Raw genomic sequence first — 18,600 nt, forward strand, 5'->3', positions numbered from 1 at the left:
AGTCTTTGTGACTTTGGTGCAGTGACATTACGAAAGGATAAGTTGCATAAAATGTTAGAATCTAGCATATTCTATAAGTAGCAAGAATTTGATATTCTTTAACTTATGGAAAAAGGATTTGGAGTTGTGAAATGAGAATTATTGGAAATGTTTTCTATTTCACAAAATAAGAACCATAGGTAAACATTGTGTGCATGCCAGGAGCATGGGACAAGTGTTGTAATTCAAGTAAGAAGTTGATTAACCGAAACGACAAATAATGAGTAATCAATATGGTGATAAATAAAAGGTGTTTTATTTATGCTCAAAGGATTGAGGCCATATGGGATTAGTATTATTCTTGTGTTTCACATTTGCATGTTTTGACTTCCAGAATAATTGAGTTTATTAAAAATAATCGAATTATTCGAACGGGCCACAGTCATTCATATGTTGGAAGTAGATATGAATGAAGACTGTCGTGAATTGGTGTGTGGATTGTCTGAAAGAGTATTAGACATAAGCAAATGTTTGCTGCAACGTTCATGAGTGCTTATGAATATGATTTCAGCATTGGATTAAACCCACGCTCACTTGGATCACTCCATGGATTGTATCACGAGTGATTGGTGAGACGATAACATCTTATATTCTTGAAACCGAGATGTGTGAGTTGTATCTTGCGAATCGGTTGTACATTGATAATATGTAAACGCACTAGTAACTTGGTGTTATAAAACATATTATTATGTGTGATTCGGTGAGTGAGTGCAAGCGAGCATTGTATCAAAGTTTATCCGTTCCTTTTATCCAAAGAAGGATAAAAGCGATATCTTTGGGCCCCTCGATGGTTTAGTGATGACAAACATAAATGCTCGGCCGGGCTAGGGCTAATTTGATTTGTTCAATTAGTCAGTCGTCATAAATAGGGAATCGAGATATAGTACAAAGAGAATGATTTGAAATCCTATCTCATGTGATATCTAGAATGGAGGAATATATGATCCCTTATCTAAGGACACGCGTATCTGATAGGATCAGAGTTGACAACGGTTTTGGAAAGCTACGATTGCAGATCAGGATCTGAAGTCATACGCAGAATAGTTGTTAGACTTATCCAAGTGGGAGACTGTTGGATTAGTGTCTAAGTCCATAACTATTTTGGTATGTACTTGACCCGATGGTGCATGGTCCTTTTGGGTTGCCTTCACCAAAGCAACTTGACTGGAGAAATAATAGAGAAAGAGGTTATTATGATTTATTAATATGTTATAAGAATAATATATTAAAGGAGTAATGATATTTGTTTAATTAATATTGGTCAATAATTAATTAAGAATTAATTTTGTGATCAAATGTAATTAATTAAACTAGAGGGGCTGAATTGTAATTATGTGATAGCTGCAAAATAGGGCAATGGTTATCCTTGTTAAAGGATGGATGAATTCAAGAATAAGGATATCCTTGAAATCGTCCAAGGTCCAAGAGATAAGGGTTTTCAAGGCTTATCTTGTGGTTGCTTGGTGGGCAAGTAACTGGATAAGGATAAGGACTGGAACCCTAATCCCAACCCTATATAAAGACCCCTAAGGCCTTAGGAATTCGTGCACTTGATCCCTAGAGCATCTAGGGAAGAATTCTTATACCTCTCCTCTCTCTTTATACCTTCTCCATTTGCTCTTGGTGTTTGTGAGCCATTAGAGGCATTACACTTGTGGTGCTTTCTTTCAAGACTTTGGGTTTGAAGATTTAAGTTGTTATTACAATATAACAACAAGAGGTATGTAATCTAACCTTCTTGGTTAATTTCGAAAATAGCAATCATGATTAGGGTTTTATTATGTGTTCATAATGTTGTGTATCTAATAGTGAAAACATAGATCCAATGCTAGGGTTGCATGTACACATAGGATTGTTTGTATAAAACCCATCAATAACTTCTTCATACGATCTCGGATTACAATCTTTATATCCGCGCGTTCGTATTTGATTCTACTATAATCTTCACTTCCATTAAAAAGTAATATATTTTTATTTACGATTTTATAAAAAAAAAACATTAATGCGTATATTCATAAAGAACACATGTATATAAATACCGTAAGTAAAAATATATTACTTTTTAACAAGAGTAATCTAAATGAAAGTTGTAGTAGACTCAAATACAAATATGTAGATACAAAAATTGATAAAATCCGAAATCATATGAAGAAGTTACGACATTCAGAACACAAGACCAAAGCAACAAGTAATCGAGGTCGTGATGGCCATAAGCATGAACAACACCGAACACCTCATTAATGATTGTCCAATGTACGATGTCGTGAGATAAACATAAAGAAATAGTTCATAAGTATTGAATGTATACAAAAACAACAATGACTTATTTTGTAACAAAAAAATATTAAGGGCTAAATGTGTAAAAAAATATATATATTAAGGACTAAATATGTAGAAAGTAAGAAATATATTACCATACTAAATTATTTTTTTTCGGTTTATCTAGAGTAGCTGGTCATAAGGACTGAATATTTACAGGTAAACAAGTTGAAAGGACAAATATGAACGAAATAAACTCAGTGACCAAGAACAAATCAAAAAGTATATTATTTTTTTAAGTCATTATCCCAAAGTGTAAATGATTCTTATAGATGAAAATATTAACTAGAAAAGATTTTGTAATGTTTATGAAACATTTAGTAACATATTATATAATTCGACCATTATTAAATTTGAGAGAGAGAGAGAGAGAGAGAGAGAGAGAGAGAGAGAGAGAGAGAGAGAGAGAGAGAGAGAGAGAGAGAGAGAGAGAGAGAGAGAGAGAGAGAGAGAGAGAGAGAGAGAGAGAGAGAGAGAGAGAGAGAGAGAGAGAGAGAGAGAGAGAGAGAGTTGTGGACTTGGAACATATATGAATTTAATACTCCATATGTTGGTACTATAGTTACTAAAAAATGATTTATGTATTGTCAATATCATGTAATTATCTTATCTATCAAAATGAGTAAGTTTTGATAAACAATGTCATCAATATAATAAATTCAATCAAATAATAACTTATTGATTCGTAATGAACTTAAAATAGAATGAAATATAGGTGCCAAGCTATGACACTCAATTTTGTCTCCACACATAAAGAAAGAATATGGGCTTTATTTAATCTAATGAAGTGTACAATTATTTTTACACATGCTACAATTTACTATTGCATGAATTTGAAAGAGTTTACCATAACTTCGAGGTACATTTGTGGTCCTTGCACATCCCTCTCTAACTTTTCCTTGTCAAAAAAGTAAATTCCAATTCACCCCACCACTCACTTTATCTTCATATAAATTCATCACTTCACTTATTATATAGATTCCAAAAATAAAAAAATGGAGAGAAAGAGTAATAAAGTTTCCTCTAGAGAAAAGTTGAACATGACAAAGAACGACTTAGTGAATGACAATTATGATCATGAGCTTATGGGCGGCAGCTACGGCGGCGATGGCGAAGATGGTGGTGGTTCTTCCAATGGGGATGTAAAGAAGAAGAAGGGGTGTCAGAATAGTGGTGGTTTGAACAGTGTCACAAGATGTTGTCAAGCTGAAAAATGTACAAGTGATTTAGCTGAAGCCAAACAATATCATCGAAGGCATAGAGTATGTGAGTTTCATGCAAAGGCTCATGCTGCTATTATTGCTGGAATCCACCAAAGATTCTGTCAACAATGTAGCCGGTTAGTTATTTTTCTATATAATTCATAAAAACGTAACAAATTTTTGTTGTATATCAAAGATATCGTACGTAATCTTCAAACACAAAATTGTATGTTTTCAAGTGGTATCTAATGATCGTACAAGTTTAAACAAGTCTTAATCTTTTAATTATAAGTTTAAACATCATTTGTTTAATTAAAAGTGATTTAAATAGTAATAAGAAATTGTAGTATTGTTGGAGAATGGTAGACTTTATCTTTTACGGGGTGCTATTAATTTATGTCAATCATTCTCACATGTTATTGACATAACATGTGAGAATCTTTGTAGTTGTCTTGGGAAATAAATTACAATTTCTCATAAGAACACGTTTTAATCCCCAAGAAAAATTAAAAATGGTGATTTCTTTCTATTATAAAAAAAATAGCTTGAGCATTAATTATTTTATATATTGAAATATGAGTGCATTTAAAATTACTTATTATAGGCTTTTCAAAAAATGAATTTTTCAAAAAACCAATAAGCATTTTGAAAAGCAATCTTAAACATGTTCTTAGACTTCATCCAACTAGTATGACTCCAAACTTGGAGTCTTTTGTTAAAAAAAAATTGATTTTATTTAGATGACAATTTAATTCCTCAACCATACTAGTAAATATTTTTTGTACTACCACAAAGGACTACAATAGTTGTCATTTTGAACTTTTTACATGAAATTGAAAAGGGGGAACGATAATGGGTAGTAAAGTGTACAACAAAGAAGTCCACACACATAGTTTACATTTGGAAAAATGACACAAATGCCCTACGAACTTTTTAAGGTTTATCCGTTGAGTCCCTAAAGTTTTTATCGGGCTTTATGGGTCCCTAAACTAAGATATGACCTGCTATTTTAGTCCCTGTTAACATGTAATAACCGGTTCAGTGACCTTTTAGACAAAAAAAAAACTCACATTGTGCCCCTATAAAGCCAAAAAATAAGTTCTTGGATCAATTCGTACAAAAAAACTTTCATTTGTTTAGCTTTATAGGGGCACAATATAAGTTTTTTTTTGTCTAAAAGGTCAGTGAACCGACTATTACAGGCCGACAGACACTAAAACCCATAAAACCCAACAAAAACTTTAGAGACTCAACGGGTAAACCCTAGAAAGTTCGTAGGGCATTTGTGTTATTTTCCTTTTACATTTTAAAAAAAGTGAATATATTGGCGAAAACAATCAGGTTTCATGAGCTTTCGGAATTCGATGAAGCCAAAAGAAGTTGTAGGAGGCGTTTAGCAGGGCACAATGAAAGGCGAAGGAAGAACTCAATGGAGTTCAAAGGCACTGGGAAGGAACTTGTTTGTGTGCAAAGTGATGATAGGAGGTTTCAAATGGTTATACAAGAAAACCAGACTTATAATAATAATAAACATTTGCAAACAAGATGAAAAACCAAAATAAATCAAGGCACGAAGTATGCTCTCTCTCTTCTGTCACTACTTATAATTGTAGTAATTCAACATGTGTGGTGTGTGTGCACCACACACACTATTGTCGAATGCTAAAAAAAGTTGCTTATAACCCCATGAGTTTGAATCTCAAAAAATGTCAGTTTCTCTAGTATTATTATTATTATGTATAACAATTGGTGTAGTTTTAAATAATGTTGTGTCGAACTAATTATGTGTATCATGGAGAATTTGTTTAACCTTTTAAAAATGTTTGTGGAATGTTGAAAACTGAGCATAAAACCCATAAAAACCCGGCATTTATACTTTTATACTTTTACAAAAACTTATGTTACAGCTGAATTTTATAACATTTCTTTCTATGAAAAAAATTATGTTTACTTTTAATGAAACAATTTACAAAAACTTATATGTTGTTAAATCATGGATTTAACCTATTGTTATTCCTTGTCGAATTTGGCACAATTTTTACCCACTCAATGTTCTTTTTACAATTTGTAATCTTTCTTTTTACAATTTGTAATCTTTCTTTTTACGAGAAAAACTTGATTTTAAATGGTGACCATTTTTGCAATTTTGTGTTTATAAGCAATCATAATAATAATATTTGTTGAGATGTTTTTCTTCATAAAACCTAATTAGACTAAATACAATTTGAATCCACTATTTGTAATCAATGAACAACAAATTACTTATCTATAATATTCAAGAGTTCTTGAACAGAAATCAAGATTTTTTCACACACATCATCATCACCTCATATTCGATGCAGCACTTGAAGTCGCTGAAGCCACCACCATCTTTCTTCTTTCATTTATCTTCAATCTTGGTGACCTCGGTTTTGTCACTCCTTTTGATGACCTATTCACAAAATAACAAAAAACTTCAATATTGACATTTTTGATATAATAAAAATATATTTTATAATATTTTTTTTTTCTCACAATATTACCTTCGGGGTAAAAAAGGCTTGTTGAAATTAGGCACCGGTCTTGCATGAGGCACCAAAGTCCTTCTTAATTGTTTCAAAGCCTTTTCTTCTTCCATCTAATCGAGACACAAATTAAATAAATATTTTTCTTTTTTGATAATTAAAAAAATAAATAAATGCAACTTCTATTTTCAATTATTATACCATCTTTGCAGATTCGGCCTCATCTCTATATCTCTTGTACATCATCTCTTTCTCTTTGACTTTTTGGTCAAACTCGGCTCTATTCACAGCTCTGTGTTCTACATGTAATTCGAATTCTTGAACCTCGGTCAAAGGTCTACGGATTTTCTCGGGAACTGGAATCGGATCCCTGAAAAGTCAAACAAAGTCAACATTTTTTTTGAAAACAAAAATAATAATAATAATAAATGAAAGTAGGTTGCTATTTCTCTTACTCTTTTAAGATTGGTTGAGCTTTGAATAATCTCATCTTAGCTTCTTCCTCTTCTTTCCTCTTTCTTTCTTCCATTTCCCTTTGCATTTCCTCTTCATGTCTCACCACACTCTCTAACTGAAACGGTTCTGGTTTTGTGCACTGTTTTGGCTCCGGTTTTGGAGGAACCTTTTTATATAATAAATTCAATTTTATAAATATAAAATTATATATAAAAAAAAAAGTAGGGTTTTTGTTTTGTTTTGTTTAGTTTTTGATTTTGTATGCATACCACAGGGTAATCGGTGGTGTATGGATAAGGGGTAGCTTTGGGAATTCTGGCTTTTTCCTCTTCGATTTGTTTATGTATAATTTCCATAACGAATTTTTTTTCCTTTTCTGCCCCTCGTTCCTCGGTGTGTAGATGGAAAGGATTTGGTGCAGTGAGTTTAGGAATCGGTTTCTGGTAGGCTGAAGAATCTGAGCATAATGATAGCTGTAAAAAGAAAGCAACAAACAATTTCTCAGTTAGATAAACAAAGTGGCGGATGGAGGTGGTGTTGGGAGGCGGCAGAGGGTGGTGGTGGTGGTGGTGCTATTGTTACTAACCTTATCAAACAATTCGGAAACATTTGGAATTGGAGGTGGAATCCTTTCATCAATTGCGAAGTGGAATTCTTGAGGGATTGTGACTTGTCGTTTTTTGTTGCAAAATAACCCTAACTCACCTTTACTTTCAAATATCTACAAAAAGTTTATCAAACAACACAAATGAGTGTTTTGGAGGGTAATTATGTCTTTTACACATAAAGATCAAGAATGCATATAAGAAATCCAGAATATGTCCATAGCACATCAAAAAATGATAATTTTGACCAGGGGCATTATGGTCATTTACACCAACTTACCTTTTGGAGATGGTATTTACGTCTTTTACACACATAAAAGATCAAGAATGCATAAGAGATCATCGTTTTAGGCGGGTACAAAAAATGATAATTTAGACCAGGGGCATTATGGTAATTTACACCTTGTTCAAAGGTCATTATGGTGGTACTTTACACACATAAGAGATGAAGAATGTGTCCCTATCCCATCTTTCTCACAACTGGCAAGGACAAAAAGTGAGAAGTTTGACCAGGGGTATTATGGTAATTTTATATACCTTCTTGTTCAGAGGTCTGGCTTTGAACTTAGGTGCTTTCTCGAGTTCTTCTTGTTCTAATTCTTCGGTTGTTTTAATAGTTGGAGGTCGTGCTCTCACTAATGTTTGTAGTGGTGGTGTCTTAGGTGTAGTAAGATGTGGCTTCCATTTATGAACAACCTTCTACAAAATAAAAAAAAAACAATCAGCCAAAATATAACTTAAAAAAAAATATCCAAAAGAATAAAATAAAAGTTTTTTTTTTTTTCCACCTGTGTGGCTGCTTCATTTGATGCAACAGTAGAAGTTTCTGCATTCTGATTGGCTCTTTCCATTGTCTGCAAATGAAATTCTTGGAATTCGGGAACCTGAGGCGTGCTTCTTTTCATTGCGGGTAATGTTGGAGCTTCAAGTATCTGTTTAAAAAATAAAAAAGTTTAACAAAAAGAAAAATCCATTTTTGATTTCTTGATAATATTATTATATTATTATTATTATATAATTACCTTTTTGTTGACTGGACGAGCTTTGAATTTTGGAATTTTGGCCATCAGTTCTTCTTCCAGCTCTGCTGAACTTTTGAGTTTAATTGTACGAATACGTTGTGTTGTTTCAAACGTGGGTTCTTTTGGTCTTGTTAGTGTTAGTTTTGACTTTCTTTGTTGCATTATTTGATTACTACTATCACCCTATAAACAAAAAAAAAATGGTTATTAGATGAAATTAGTAACACACTTATTTAGGGTTAAAAGAAATTAGAAAAAAAAATGTTACATGTGAGATTGAAGAAGGCCGAGGAGGCAGATTGAGATCCCTTGTGCCTGATTGAAATTTCCTCATCATTTCCGCAACAGAAACGAATGGAATCTGTGCATTTTCACGAACGTACATCTTTTCGTTTGAAGAAGAATAAAAAAAGTTAAATTGAAATCATTTCTATAGAGATTTATTATTTATTATAATAATAATAATAAATAAATAAATAAATGAACAAACCTTTCTTTCTTCCTTTCGGGATGTAGTTGGTAAGTTAGTGTTGTGTCCATTTGTAACAAAACCTGGTCTTGCTTTGTGGGGTAAAATTTGTGTTTTGATATTAAGAATTTGTCGTGTTTTTCCTCCTTCAAGTTTCTGCCTTTTTATGGCTTGGTTTTCTTGAACAAAAAGATTAGGAGTTTTATTTGTTTGATTTGCTGGTGTTTTAGTGGCTTTGAGTTGTGATGATTGACTTTTTGACTTGAGAGATGATGGATTCTTCAATGCACTAGCAATCTTTCGAGCTGTTTGATGATTTTTGGATACTGTTTGAGAACTGACACGTGGCTTTGGGGTGTCGTTGACTTTCTGGTCAACAGATAACTAGTAAAAACAAATACAAGAAGTTTTGGTTAGAAATGGAAAGTTGAATAAAATCAAAGAGTTCTTCTTTTCTAGTAGAATACCTGAGTGGGAAGGCTTTTTTTGTGTACATTTGTTACATCTTCCTTACTTTCAACAGGAGGATCAAGCTCAGTTTTTTCACTGATTTTGTTGAAAAAAGAAGAGAGATAGTAAGCATAATGGGAATTCCAAATTAGAAAATTTAGATATTATGAAAGTTGAGTTGCAAGACCTTTGTTTCTCTGGTTCCAAAGTGTTGTTCAATGCATCTTTAGAGGTTTCATCTTCCTTACAAGTATCTATTGACCTTTGTTTCTCGGGTTCCAAATTGATTTTCTTAATGGTGTTCAATGAAATTGTTGAATCAGATGATTCCTGCAATAAAAATCAAACATGAAAGTTGTAAGCAAAACCAACAAGGAAGATGGATTCAGAACAATCATGGTTTATTTATTACCTTTTGAGAGTCAGCTTCCCTAAAATCACATAGGCTCTCTAATTCAACAGCTCTGGTAGTCTTGACCTTGTGCATAAAAGCTGTATTCAGAAAAGAAACAGAAACTTAAAATAAGTCGTGTTCTGAAGGAAGTAATCAAAGTGAAGAAACATGAACAAGAAACCTAGTAATTAAATTCATTTGATGTATTAGTAAACCCTAGAAACCCTAATCCCCAAATCAAACAGATCACAAACACCTAACAATGATCTATGGTTTGGGAAATTGTTATATCACTCTAAAAGAATCAAAATATCAAAGGCTAGATTAAAGAACATGAAGCCATATTGCAGATAGACTTATCCGAAAACAGAATTAGCAAACCCTAGATATCGTTTTCCCCAAAATCAACCAGATCGCAATCAAAATTCAACCTAAAAACGTGGAATTATAAGAAACAACTTACGTGAAGGAGCATAGGTAAGAGCCGTATCAAACCAGAGCTGTGCTACACGCATCTCATCTTCAGTCTCTCCTAGGATGAAATCAAAGAATTTGGGCGCTGAGTATTCATAATCTGTATCAATCATCATATCCCCTGATTCCTCCATCATAGCAAACCGGATTCACAGCTTTGCAACTTGGGAAACAAATGCGGAGTGAAATTGATGGAAACAGAGAGCAAAAGAGATGGAAGAAATTTTCGTTTGTTAGGGTTTGAGAGCGAGAGATTTGGAGCGGGGAAAATGTAGGTTGGAGTCTGGGGAAGGAGAAGAAGTAACGTTCGGATTCATTAACGGTCGAATTATTTGAAAACTGAAGAGAGAGAAAATACGACCTGTAAAGACCTATTTCTACAACGGCTAGAAGAAGGAAGGCATAAACGCCGCCGTTTTAGTGACGTCGATGTTTAACATACCAAACATATATGTAATTCTAGTAAGTTTTTATGGTATGCTCATATAACCCCTCTACTTTTAAAACATGACGAAAATCTAGACTTCCATTATTTCATTGCCAAGTTTTATTTTTATTTTATTTTTAGTTAATAAATTTTATATTTGTTCATTATGCTTAAAATGCCATTTTGTATGGTATATTTAAATGTCTACTCTAATGAATAAATGTTTTTTTTTTCATTTGTCACATTCTCATTAATTTGTTAAATGTCATTTTGTGGTTTTTTAAATTAAATTTTTTTTCATATGTCATTATATATGTTTTTCTATTTTTTTTAAATTTCACATAATATTTTAATGTAATAATTACAATAAATATAGTAATAAATATATATATATCAATATCATTAATGAAATTACCTTTTAATTTCAAGTTTTTCAAAATTAAAGCTTATTAGTTTAAAGAACTGATTCGTACAAAACAATTTTTCTCTATACACAACAATTTAATTAAATTGTTGTATTGTACAATTATATAAAGCATATATTTTTATGTATGGCAAAAAATTGTTGTGTACACATCATTTCCCATTAGTTTATTTATTTATTTATTTAAATTATTTGTTTAAATTTAAAAGATAAAAAACATTTCGATTATAATAATTCATTATTTTTTTCTTATAAATTCAATATTCTCAAATATTTAGACCTTTATATTTAATTTTTTTCTTAAATTAACCTATGTAATACATGGGTCTCACACTAGTTCTTAATGAAAACAAAGAAAAATACAAAACATATAGAATTACATGTAAAAATGTACTGTTTTTTTCCCTATATTTTACATTTTAGTTCAATGAAGCGTTCCATTGATTCTCGACCTAAATCGTGACAATTGTAGAAATCAGATCATCGTTAAACGAACAGTGTTGGTCTAATCATTATTGTAATAGACCTAATGTGTAATAATCATATCATTTTAATGTTTATAGGGTATTATTGTGACAACCCGAAATTTTCCATCCTGTACATTTGATCAAACCTATCAAAGATAACCTCGTTTTGTTAACTTTTAGCATTGTTTGGGGTCTATTTGAGTGTTCTAAACCTAGTACAATTAAGGTAGGAGGCTAGAAATGGGATAATACGATGCATATCAAGTGAAATTGGACCAAACACTCCAACACATGGAGTGTGCGGCCGCACACTTGAGTGTACGGCCACACACAGGTGTATGCGCCCGCACACCCATCCCAGCCACACACTCCCACCTCTATAAGCCACACTTAGTCATTTCGAACACTTTTCCCACTCCTTCAAAGCTAGAACTCGAAATCCTCTCAAGTATCATCCAACTTTTCACTCCAATCTTCAAACAAGTAAGTGATTCATCCCTTGATTGACTACTACATGACCTCAACTAGCCTTCTCCCCCGCTTAGATCCATGAAAACACGTTTTGGTGTTGGATCTTCAAGAACACACACTAAGTTTTGGACCCTAATCAGCCTTTTCAAGCCTCTATAACGTGTATATACTTGTTATACCTGGTTATATGTTAAGAACACTCGATGATATGCTTGAAAAACTCGAGTTTATCATCTTCATGAAGGGTGTGCGGCCGCACACCTTCATAGTGGCCGCACACACCCTTTTTAGGTCCTAAAATGGCAACAAACTTCCATTCCGACTAAGCAATGGTCAAAACACCTTCCCCAAAACATTCCTAAGGCTTGGAAATACGTTTTGGCACACTTCATAGGGAGTGTGCGGCCGCACACACACTAAACCTTTGGTTTTGTGGCCTTACACTTCAATATAGGACCATACACCCATTATGTGCAACTACATGTGTTGGTAACACTTAGTTCTAAGTGTTTTTATGTCCCTAAGGCATGTTCCTACCACCATTAATGGTTATATACTTTAAATGTATTCATATATGTGTAATTATATGTTGAATAGGATTCGTTTGTGCTCAAGACTCCAATTGACACCCAACAATCCTATATCGATCTTTCATTCGAGTTACTCACTACAGGTGAGTTCATACCCCCTTAATTAACCTTTTAAATGTTTATAAATGATTTTATGGGGGGGGGGGGGGGGAATACAAGTTGAATCATCCTAGTTATTATATCATCCTCATGTGATTAATAACTAGCATACAAATGGATTTACTACACGTTTAGCTGTTTTACTAAACATATTACTTCAAATGACTTTCTCAAATGTTTTTTTACATGTCAAAACTCTTTATCAAACTGCCTTACATATTGTATGTTTCCTTTCAAACTCTATTACAATTGTGTTTCAATCAAAGTTTTTTTTATACTTAAAACGGTCTTATCAAACAAACTACTTTGAAATCGTTTTACAAACCGACATCAAGTCATCATTTCTTAGTTATTAAACTTTTCAAAGGTTTTACAAAACTTCTTTTATACTTTTATATTGTCAATTGCATGCCTATATATATATATATATATATATATATATATATATATATATATATATATATATATATAGTTATATAAGTAATGTTTAAAGGACTTAGAACTGCTAACTCGCTTTAATTCCTTTTCCTTGTTTGGATGTGGCCTTAGGGTATCGGTTAGTTGTCCGAATGTCGTTTAAATATTATTTATATATCATGTATACATATATAGTCATAAAAGTTATATCGGTCAATTCAGTACCTTTGGGTAGCAAAGGTATACCTTCGGTTATACACGTACATTACTAGTAACTATAATAGTAATGATAAATGAACTATCAAGAACCCACAATGGCTCATGGCCATGGAATAAGAAATGACTGCCTTACGTCACAATGAAACTTGGGAGTTAGTCGCTCGTCCTACTTCTTCAAATGTTGTTAGTTCGAAATGGGTCTTCCGGACAAAATTTCGCTCTAATGGCACCGTAGAACGTTTAAAAGCAAGTTTGGTTGCTCAGGGTTTCACTCAAATTCTTGATCAAGAATATGTGCATAGTTTTAGTCATGTTGCCAACCATGCACATTGTATTGTCTCTTGTTGTTATACATAAATGGTATTTACATCATCTTGCTATAAAGAATGCTTTCTTAAATGTCCCTCTAACCAGCACTATGTTTATAAAGAAACCACCAGGATTCATTGACCACATATTTCATTATCATGTTTGTCGATTAAAGAAGTCACTTTATGGGTTAAAACAAGATCCAAGAGCTTGGTTTCAACGCCTTAGTATGTTTCTTATTGGTATTGGGTTTGTATGTAGCCATGCAAATACATCTCTTTTTATCTTTAAAAAAGGCTCCAGTCTCCTATATTTATTTGTCTATGTTGATGAAATCATCTTAATTGGGAACGGTCCTAAATTAGTTCAACTCTTTATCTCCCGGATTAACAATGAATTTGCTACGAAGGATCTTGGACCCCTCAGTTACTTTCTTGGACTTGAATCCTCTTATACAGATGATGGTTTGTTTATTACTTAGGCCAAATATACACATGATATTCTCAGTCATGCTGATTGACTTGAATCCAAACCAATGTCGACATCTTTATCTACCTATGAGCTTCTTACATCGCATGGTTCTCTATTTCAAGATCCAACATTATATAGTTCTTTAGTAGGAGCTCTTCACTATCTGATAATTACTTGTCCGGATCTATCCTATGCGGTTAACCAAGTTAGCCAATTTCTTCATGCTCCCACTAATGATCACTTTCAAGAAGTTAAACGGATTCTAAGATATGTCAAAGGCGCTATTTCTTATGGTTGGCATTTTCGATATCCTAAGCCCTCTTGATTACTAGGATACTCTGATGCAGACTGGGCTCGTTGCATAGAAACCAAAAGATCCACCTATGGTTGTTCCATTTTTCTTTGTGGAAATCTCGACCCATTAGTACTAAGAAGCAACCCACTGCCTCTCGATCTAGTTGTGAGTCGGAATATCGTGTTATGGCTAACATTGATGCATAAATTGTTTTGGTTACTCATATTCTTTGTGAACTGCATGCTTTACTTCCAAATATACCCACTCTCCTTTGTGATAACAAGAGTGCCTTATTTTTTAGTGAAAATACCATCTATCATAAACGGCCCAAGCATATTGACATTGATTATCACTTGGTCAGAGAGTTTGTTATTTCTGGACAACTATACACTCGGTTTATTCCTACTCATCTTCAACTAGTCGATATCTTCACAAAGAGTCTTGCTCGACCCTTGTTTGAGAAATTCCATGCCAAGCTTCATACTGGTCCACCACCATTCAGCTTGAAGGGGGGTATTAGAGATAAAATAGAAAAAATGTGATTTATTTTTTAAAATCTCCGTATACATGGTTAGCAGATAATTCTCTTATTATTGTATTATATTCCATATCCTCCCTAGTAAATAATAATAATTTTGTCATTTGTCATCTTCTAATGCATTATGTCGAATTTTTCTTATTATTTTCATTTTATTTCATTACACATGTCATTTATGGTTTTTCCATTTTATTAAATTACACGTAGTATTTAAATGTGACTAATGATAATAAATGCATATAATTTCATTAATGGACTTTCTTTCTAATTTCAAAAATACTAAATTAAAGTATCATTAGTTTTCTTTGTTTATTTATCTAAATTATTTCTTTAAATTTCAAAGAGAAAAAAACACTTTAATTTTAATAATTCAATATTTTTTTTTCATTTTTCTTATAAATTTACACTTTTCAAAAGTTAAGAATTTCATATTTATTTTTTCTTTTAAATAAACTCATGTAATACATAAGTGTCATACCTAGTACTATATATTTAATTGAATATAGAGAACATTATGTTCTCTTATACTTATTTAACCACTAGCTAAACTTGAAGCTATCCTGAAGTGGAATGTTAAAGGTTAAAGAATCTATGAAATGCATTTTTTATGTAAAGTGAAGTTAAAAAATTGCAAAAACACCACAAATCTGTGGACCATTTTCTTTTAACTTATAAAGTGTTATGCTACGAAATGAGAAATTTTCAAAGAAGTCCTAAAATTTATCCAAATTTATAAAAAAGTTTCAAACTAAAATTTGTTTACGAAAAATTATGAATTACAGGTAAAAATGGCAATTTGATTCATTTTCCCGGTTTACCGGTTTCATTACTTATCTGGTTTCATTAAAGTCCCATTATTTTACCATAATTTATGAATAAGTCCCAAACTAAAATTTAGAGATGATTTGACCATTTTCTCCATGTAACATACATTTTACCGGTTTCATTGTTGATCTGGATGCCTATTTATTAAATGAGCTGATGAGATGGATATGTTTGGTTATATAATGTTATGTTTACCATAAAACTTGATATCCTGATGCACTATATATTTTTTGGAATATAAACTACATCCAACGAAGACTACAATATTACATAAATTAGCAACAACTTCGTTATTTTTACGTTTATAAGAAATTTCTAATTGTCTATCTAAACTTATGGAACCCAATATGTTATCTCATCAGACATTAGCTCATTTTCTGTTGTTTTTTTCCCTGGAAACACACATTTTATTGGTTTCATTGCTGACCTAGATACATAGTCATAAATGAACCGATGAGATGAATATTAAATTTTACAGTAAATGTAGCATTATATAACTTATCGTATTCATCTTATCAACTAAATTAATAACTAGGTGTCAAAGTCAGCAATGAAACCAACAAAATGTATGCTAAATTGAAAAAAGAGTCAAACATCATTAAATTTTAGTTTGAGACTTCTTCGTAAATTAATATAAAATAATAAGACTTTAATTAAACAGGTAAATAATGAAATCGGTAAACCGGAAAAAAGAGTCAAATCGTTATTTTTACTGGGAGTTCATGCTTTTTGGTAAACAAATTCTAATTTGAAACTTTTTCGGGTAAAATTTTAGGATTTTTTAGAATATTTTTTTACAAAATTTATGATTACTTATATAAAAAATGATTATTATATTGTTAAATACATACTTTACTTTTAGGGGGTTTATGACTTTCTCACTTTCATACTTATTTTATGATTATCCGTTAAATCTATTTATGGATAAAATTCATAATACCCATGTGACTCAACAAATAACAAAATAACGTACCAATATTTTATAGAAAATGTGAAACAGTTGGTTGAAAATGTTATAAAAATCTTTAAGAATAAAGGAAAGAATAGTATTGGTGAAACGATGCTACTACAAGTCAGAATAGCAAAACTAGAGAAGTGAAGTGAACATTACTAAATTTTAGTTGTGTGTTAGAGAGAGGAGAGAGAGACATAGATCTGCATGTAAGAACCTCTTCGTCGAGCTGCCACATATACAACTCTGCATGCCTAGCTCTAATACTATTCTGCCACGCAGTCGTTTCTCCACACCTCAGTTTATCCTCGTCATCCCTCCCCTCTCGTCATCATCCTTCTCTCGATCTTTCCCAAACCAGAAACCACCTATATATCGCCCCCGTTTTACTTCATTCCTTTCTCATCAACCATCTCTTTAATGTCTTTCATTACCACCTGATCCCTCTTTTATATCCATCTCTCCCAACATACACAAACAAAATCCACACAAAAATAAACAGAAAAAGGGATCATGGATAGTGTTTGTTCAGAACAAGAACACAAGTTTCAGTCCGCTCACCAACTGTACCTCGCCAACAAGAAATCCTTCCGGGATCTCGACATCCCACCTCGCAAGCTTCTCAGTCGTCGACTTGCAGCTTTATCTTCTGAACAATCCATGGATATTTACAATCAACTCCAACACCAACAAAATGACTCCCCTAGAGTCCTTTCTGAGGAAACCCTACTCCAGAAATTCCTCCCTTACAATTCTGGTCAAGATGATGATTCTGATCCCTATTCTTCTGAAGAATTTCGGATGTACGAGTTCAAGATTCGGAAGTGTACTCGTAGCAGATCGCATGACTGGACTGACTGCCCCTTCGCTCACCCTGGTGAAAAGGCTCGCCGGAGGTGTCCCCGTCGGTTCAATTATTCTGGTATTGTTTGTGCGGATTTTCGCCGGGGAAGTTGTGGCCGAGGAGACAGCTGTGAGTTTGCTCATGGGGTTTTTGAGTGTTGGCTTCATCCTTCTCGCTATCGTACTGAAGCCTGCAAAGACGGCAAGAATTGTCAGCGGAAGATCTGCTTTTTTGCACACACTCCTAAACAGCTCCGATCGCTGCCGGTTGAGACGGTTGACTCGCCGAAAAAGCATGGAAACTCCGGCCATTGTGTTCACTGTCGCTGTCATCCAGGTACCCATCACTCAAATTCCCCAACCTCGATTCTCGATCTAGACAAACTGTCTCCACCCTCTTCGCCCCCATTCTCTACGGCGCTGCCGGGAGTTGGGTTTTCTCCGGTGTCCCGTTTTTCTGACAGGTTAAGCCGCACGGAGTCATCTGGAATGGCTCAACTCGGAAACTACAGAGATTCTATGAACGAACTCATAGCTTCTCAGTCGATAAATGAGCTCATGCACTCCATGAAGGCTATGAATATGAATGCAATTGATCAAGCTCAGAATACGAACCCGATGTGGATGGATTCTTTCGCTGGTTGTGATGATCAACAGTCATTTTTTGTTTTCTCTCCTTCGACATTGTCGCCGTGTGCATCCGGGTCACGTCGTGCTTTTCCCAGAGAATGCAATCTGGGCATGAACAACCTCAATGAAGAGAGGTCCACTGGTGGTCCGGATCTTAACTGGGTGAATGATCTTCTCACCTAGATCGATGATGGAAGGAGCAGAAGGAGATGTACAGTTATCAAGAAGAAGAATGTTTACTGGGATTGCTATTATTATTATTATTATTACTATCATTATTATTATTATTATTATTATTATTATTAGATTGTGAAACTTCAATGATCCTTTTGAAGTGTTTAAATTCTATGAGGTCGTGTGTTTAAATGTGTCTAGATAGCTTGTAATGTTTTGGTAAGACACAGGGAGATGATAAATGTAAGAAATGGTAAATACCTGTGAATGAGTAATTTCGTTTTCTCTTGTAAGTCGTTTGTTTGTTTTCAGTTCAACTATATATTCATTAATGAGTTAATTGATGAACCTATTGCGTAACGGACAGACTCCAAACGGGTTTGAATTAAGATGTCAAAACTTCCGATGTGTGAATTATCGTATTTTAGATGAGTTGTTCGTTTTGTGGTTGGCCCTCCCTCTTATACCTTCAACCCCGGTCTCCGACTGATAATTAAAGCGGAGCTTATCAACTT

The 18,600-nt window shown here is 33.3% G+C and overlaps 2 protein-coding genes and 1 pseudogene across 3 annotated transcripts; 2 read left to right on the forward strand and 1 right to left on the reverse strand.

Moving 5' to 3' along the window:
* Positions 1–3,346: 3,346 nt before the first annotated feature.
* On the forward strand, positions 3,347–5,415 carry LOC145065607 (squamosa promoter-binding-like protein 4). Its single transcript, XM_079012636.1, has 2 exons — positions 3,347–3,697; positions 4,902–5,415. Exons 1-2 carry the CDS (start codon positions 3,354–3,356, stop codon positions 5,107–5,109), a joined length of 552 nt encoding a protein of 183 aa, XP_078868762.1. The 5' UTR covers positions 3,347–3,353; the 3' UTR covers positions 5,110–5,415.
* A 260-nt stretch (positions 5,416–5,675) lies between these two features.
* On the reverse strand, positions 5,676–10,226 carry TPX2 (targeting protein for XKLP2). Of its 2 annotated transcripts, none has more exons than XM_079012635.1 (15): positions 9,924–10,226; positions 9,479–9,558; positions 9,254–9,396; positions 9,084–9,162; positions 8,638–9,000; positions 8,416–8,532; positions 8,148–8,330; positions 7,914–8,057; positions 7,663–7,821; positions 7,107–7,241; positions 6,790–6,993; positions 6,520–6,686; positions 6,266–6,434; positions 6,083–6,177; positions 5,676–5,991 (listed from the first exon to the last, which is right to left on the reverse strand). In XM_079012635.1, the coding sequence occupies exons 1-15, from the start codon at positions 10,069–10,071 to the stop codon at positions 5,883–5,885; spliced, it is 2,295 nt and encodes a 764-aa protein (XP_078868761.1). In that variant the 5' UTR covers positions 10,072–10,226; the 3' UTR covers positions 5,676–5,882. The 2 variants fall into 2 exon arrangements, with proteins under 2 accessions (XP_078868761.1, XP_078868760.1); XM_079012634.1 differs by having other exon boundaries at positions 7,663–7,824; positions 9,924–10,225.
* Positions 10,227–16,827: 6,601 nt separating this feature from the next.
* Positions 16,828–18,351, forward strand: LOC145069000 (zinc finger CCCH domain-containing protein 2 pseudogene; annotated as a pseudogene).
* The last annotated feature ends 249 nt before the right edge of the window (positions 18,352–18,600 follow it).

Source organism: Lactuca serriola, chromosome 8, assembly GCF_051521515.1.
Source record: "Lactuca serriola cultivar US96UC23 chromosome 8, Lser_US96UC23_V15, whole genome shotgun sequence".
Lineage (NCBI taxonomy): Eukaryota > Viridiplantae > Streptophyta > Magnoliopsida > Asterales > Asteraceae > Lactuca > Lactuca serriola.

What these genes read in the sequence shown, in the direction of transcription:
- LOC145065607 (XM_079012636.1), top strand. Translation starts at nt 3,354, where the DNA reads ATGGAGAGAAAGAGTAATAAAGTTTCCTCTAGAGAAAAGTTGAACATG. An exon ending in TTCTGTCAACAATGTAGCCG is followed by an intron (nt 3,698 to 4,901) that starts GTTAGTTATTTT and finishes GAAAACAATCAG; the next exon opens with GTTTCATGAGCTTTCGGAAT.
- TPX2 (XM_079012634.1), bottom strand. Translation starts at nt 10,071, where the DNA reads ATGATGGAGGAATCAGGGGATATGATGATTGATACAGATTATGAATAC. An exon ending in GGCCTTCTTCAATCTCACAT is followed by an intron (nt 8,331 to 8,415) that starts GTAACATTTTTT and finishes TTTTGTTTATAG; the next exon opens with GGTGATAGTAGTAATCAAAT. An exon ending in AAGCCTTTTTTACCCCGAAG is followed by an intron (nt 5,992 to 6,082) that starts GTAATATTGTGA and finishes TTTTGTGAATAG; the next exon opens with GTCATCAAAAGGAGTGACAA.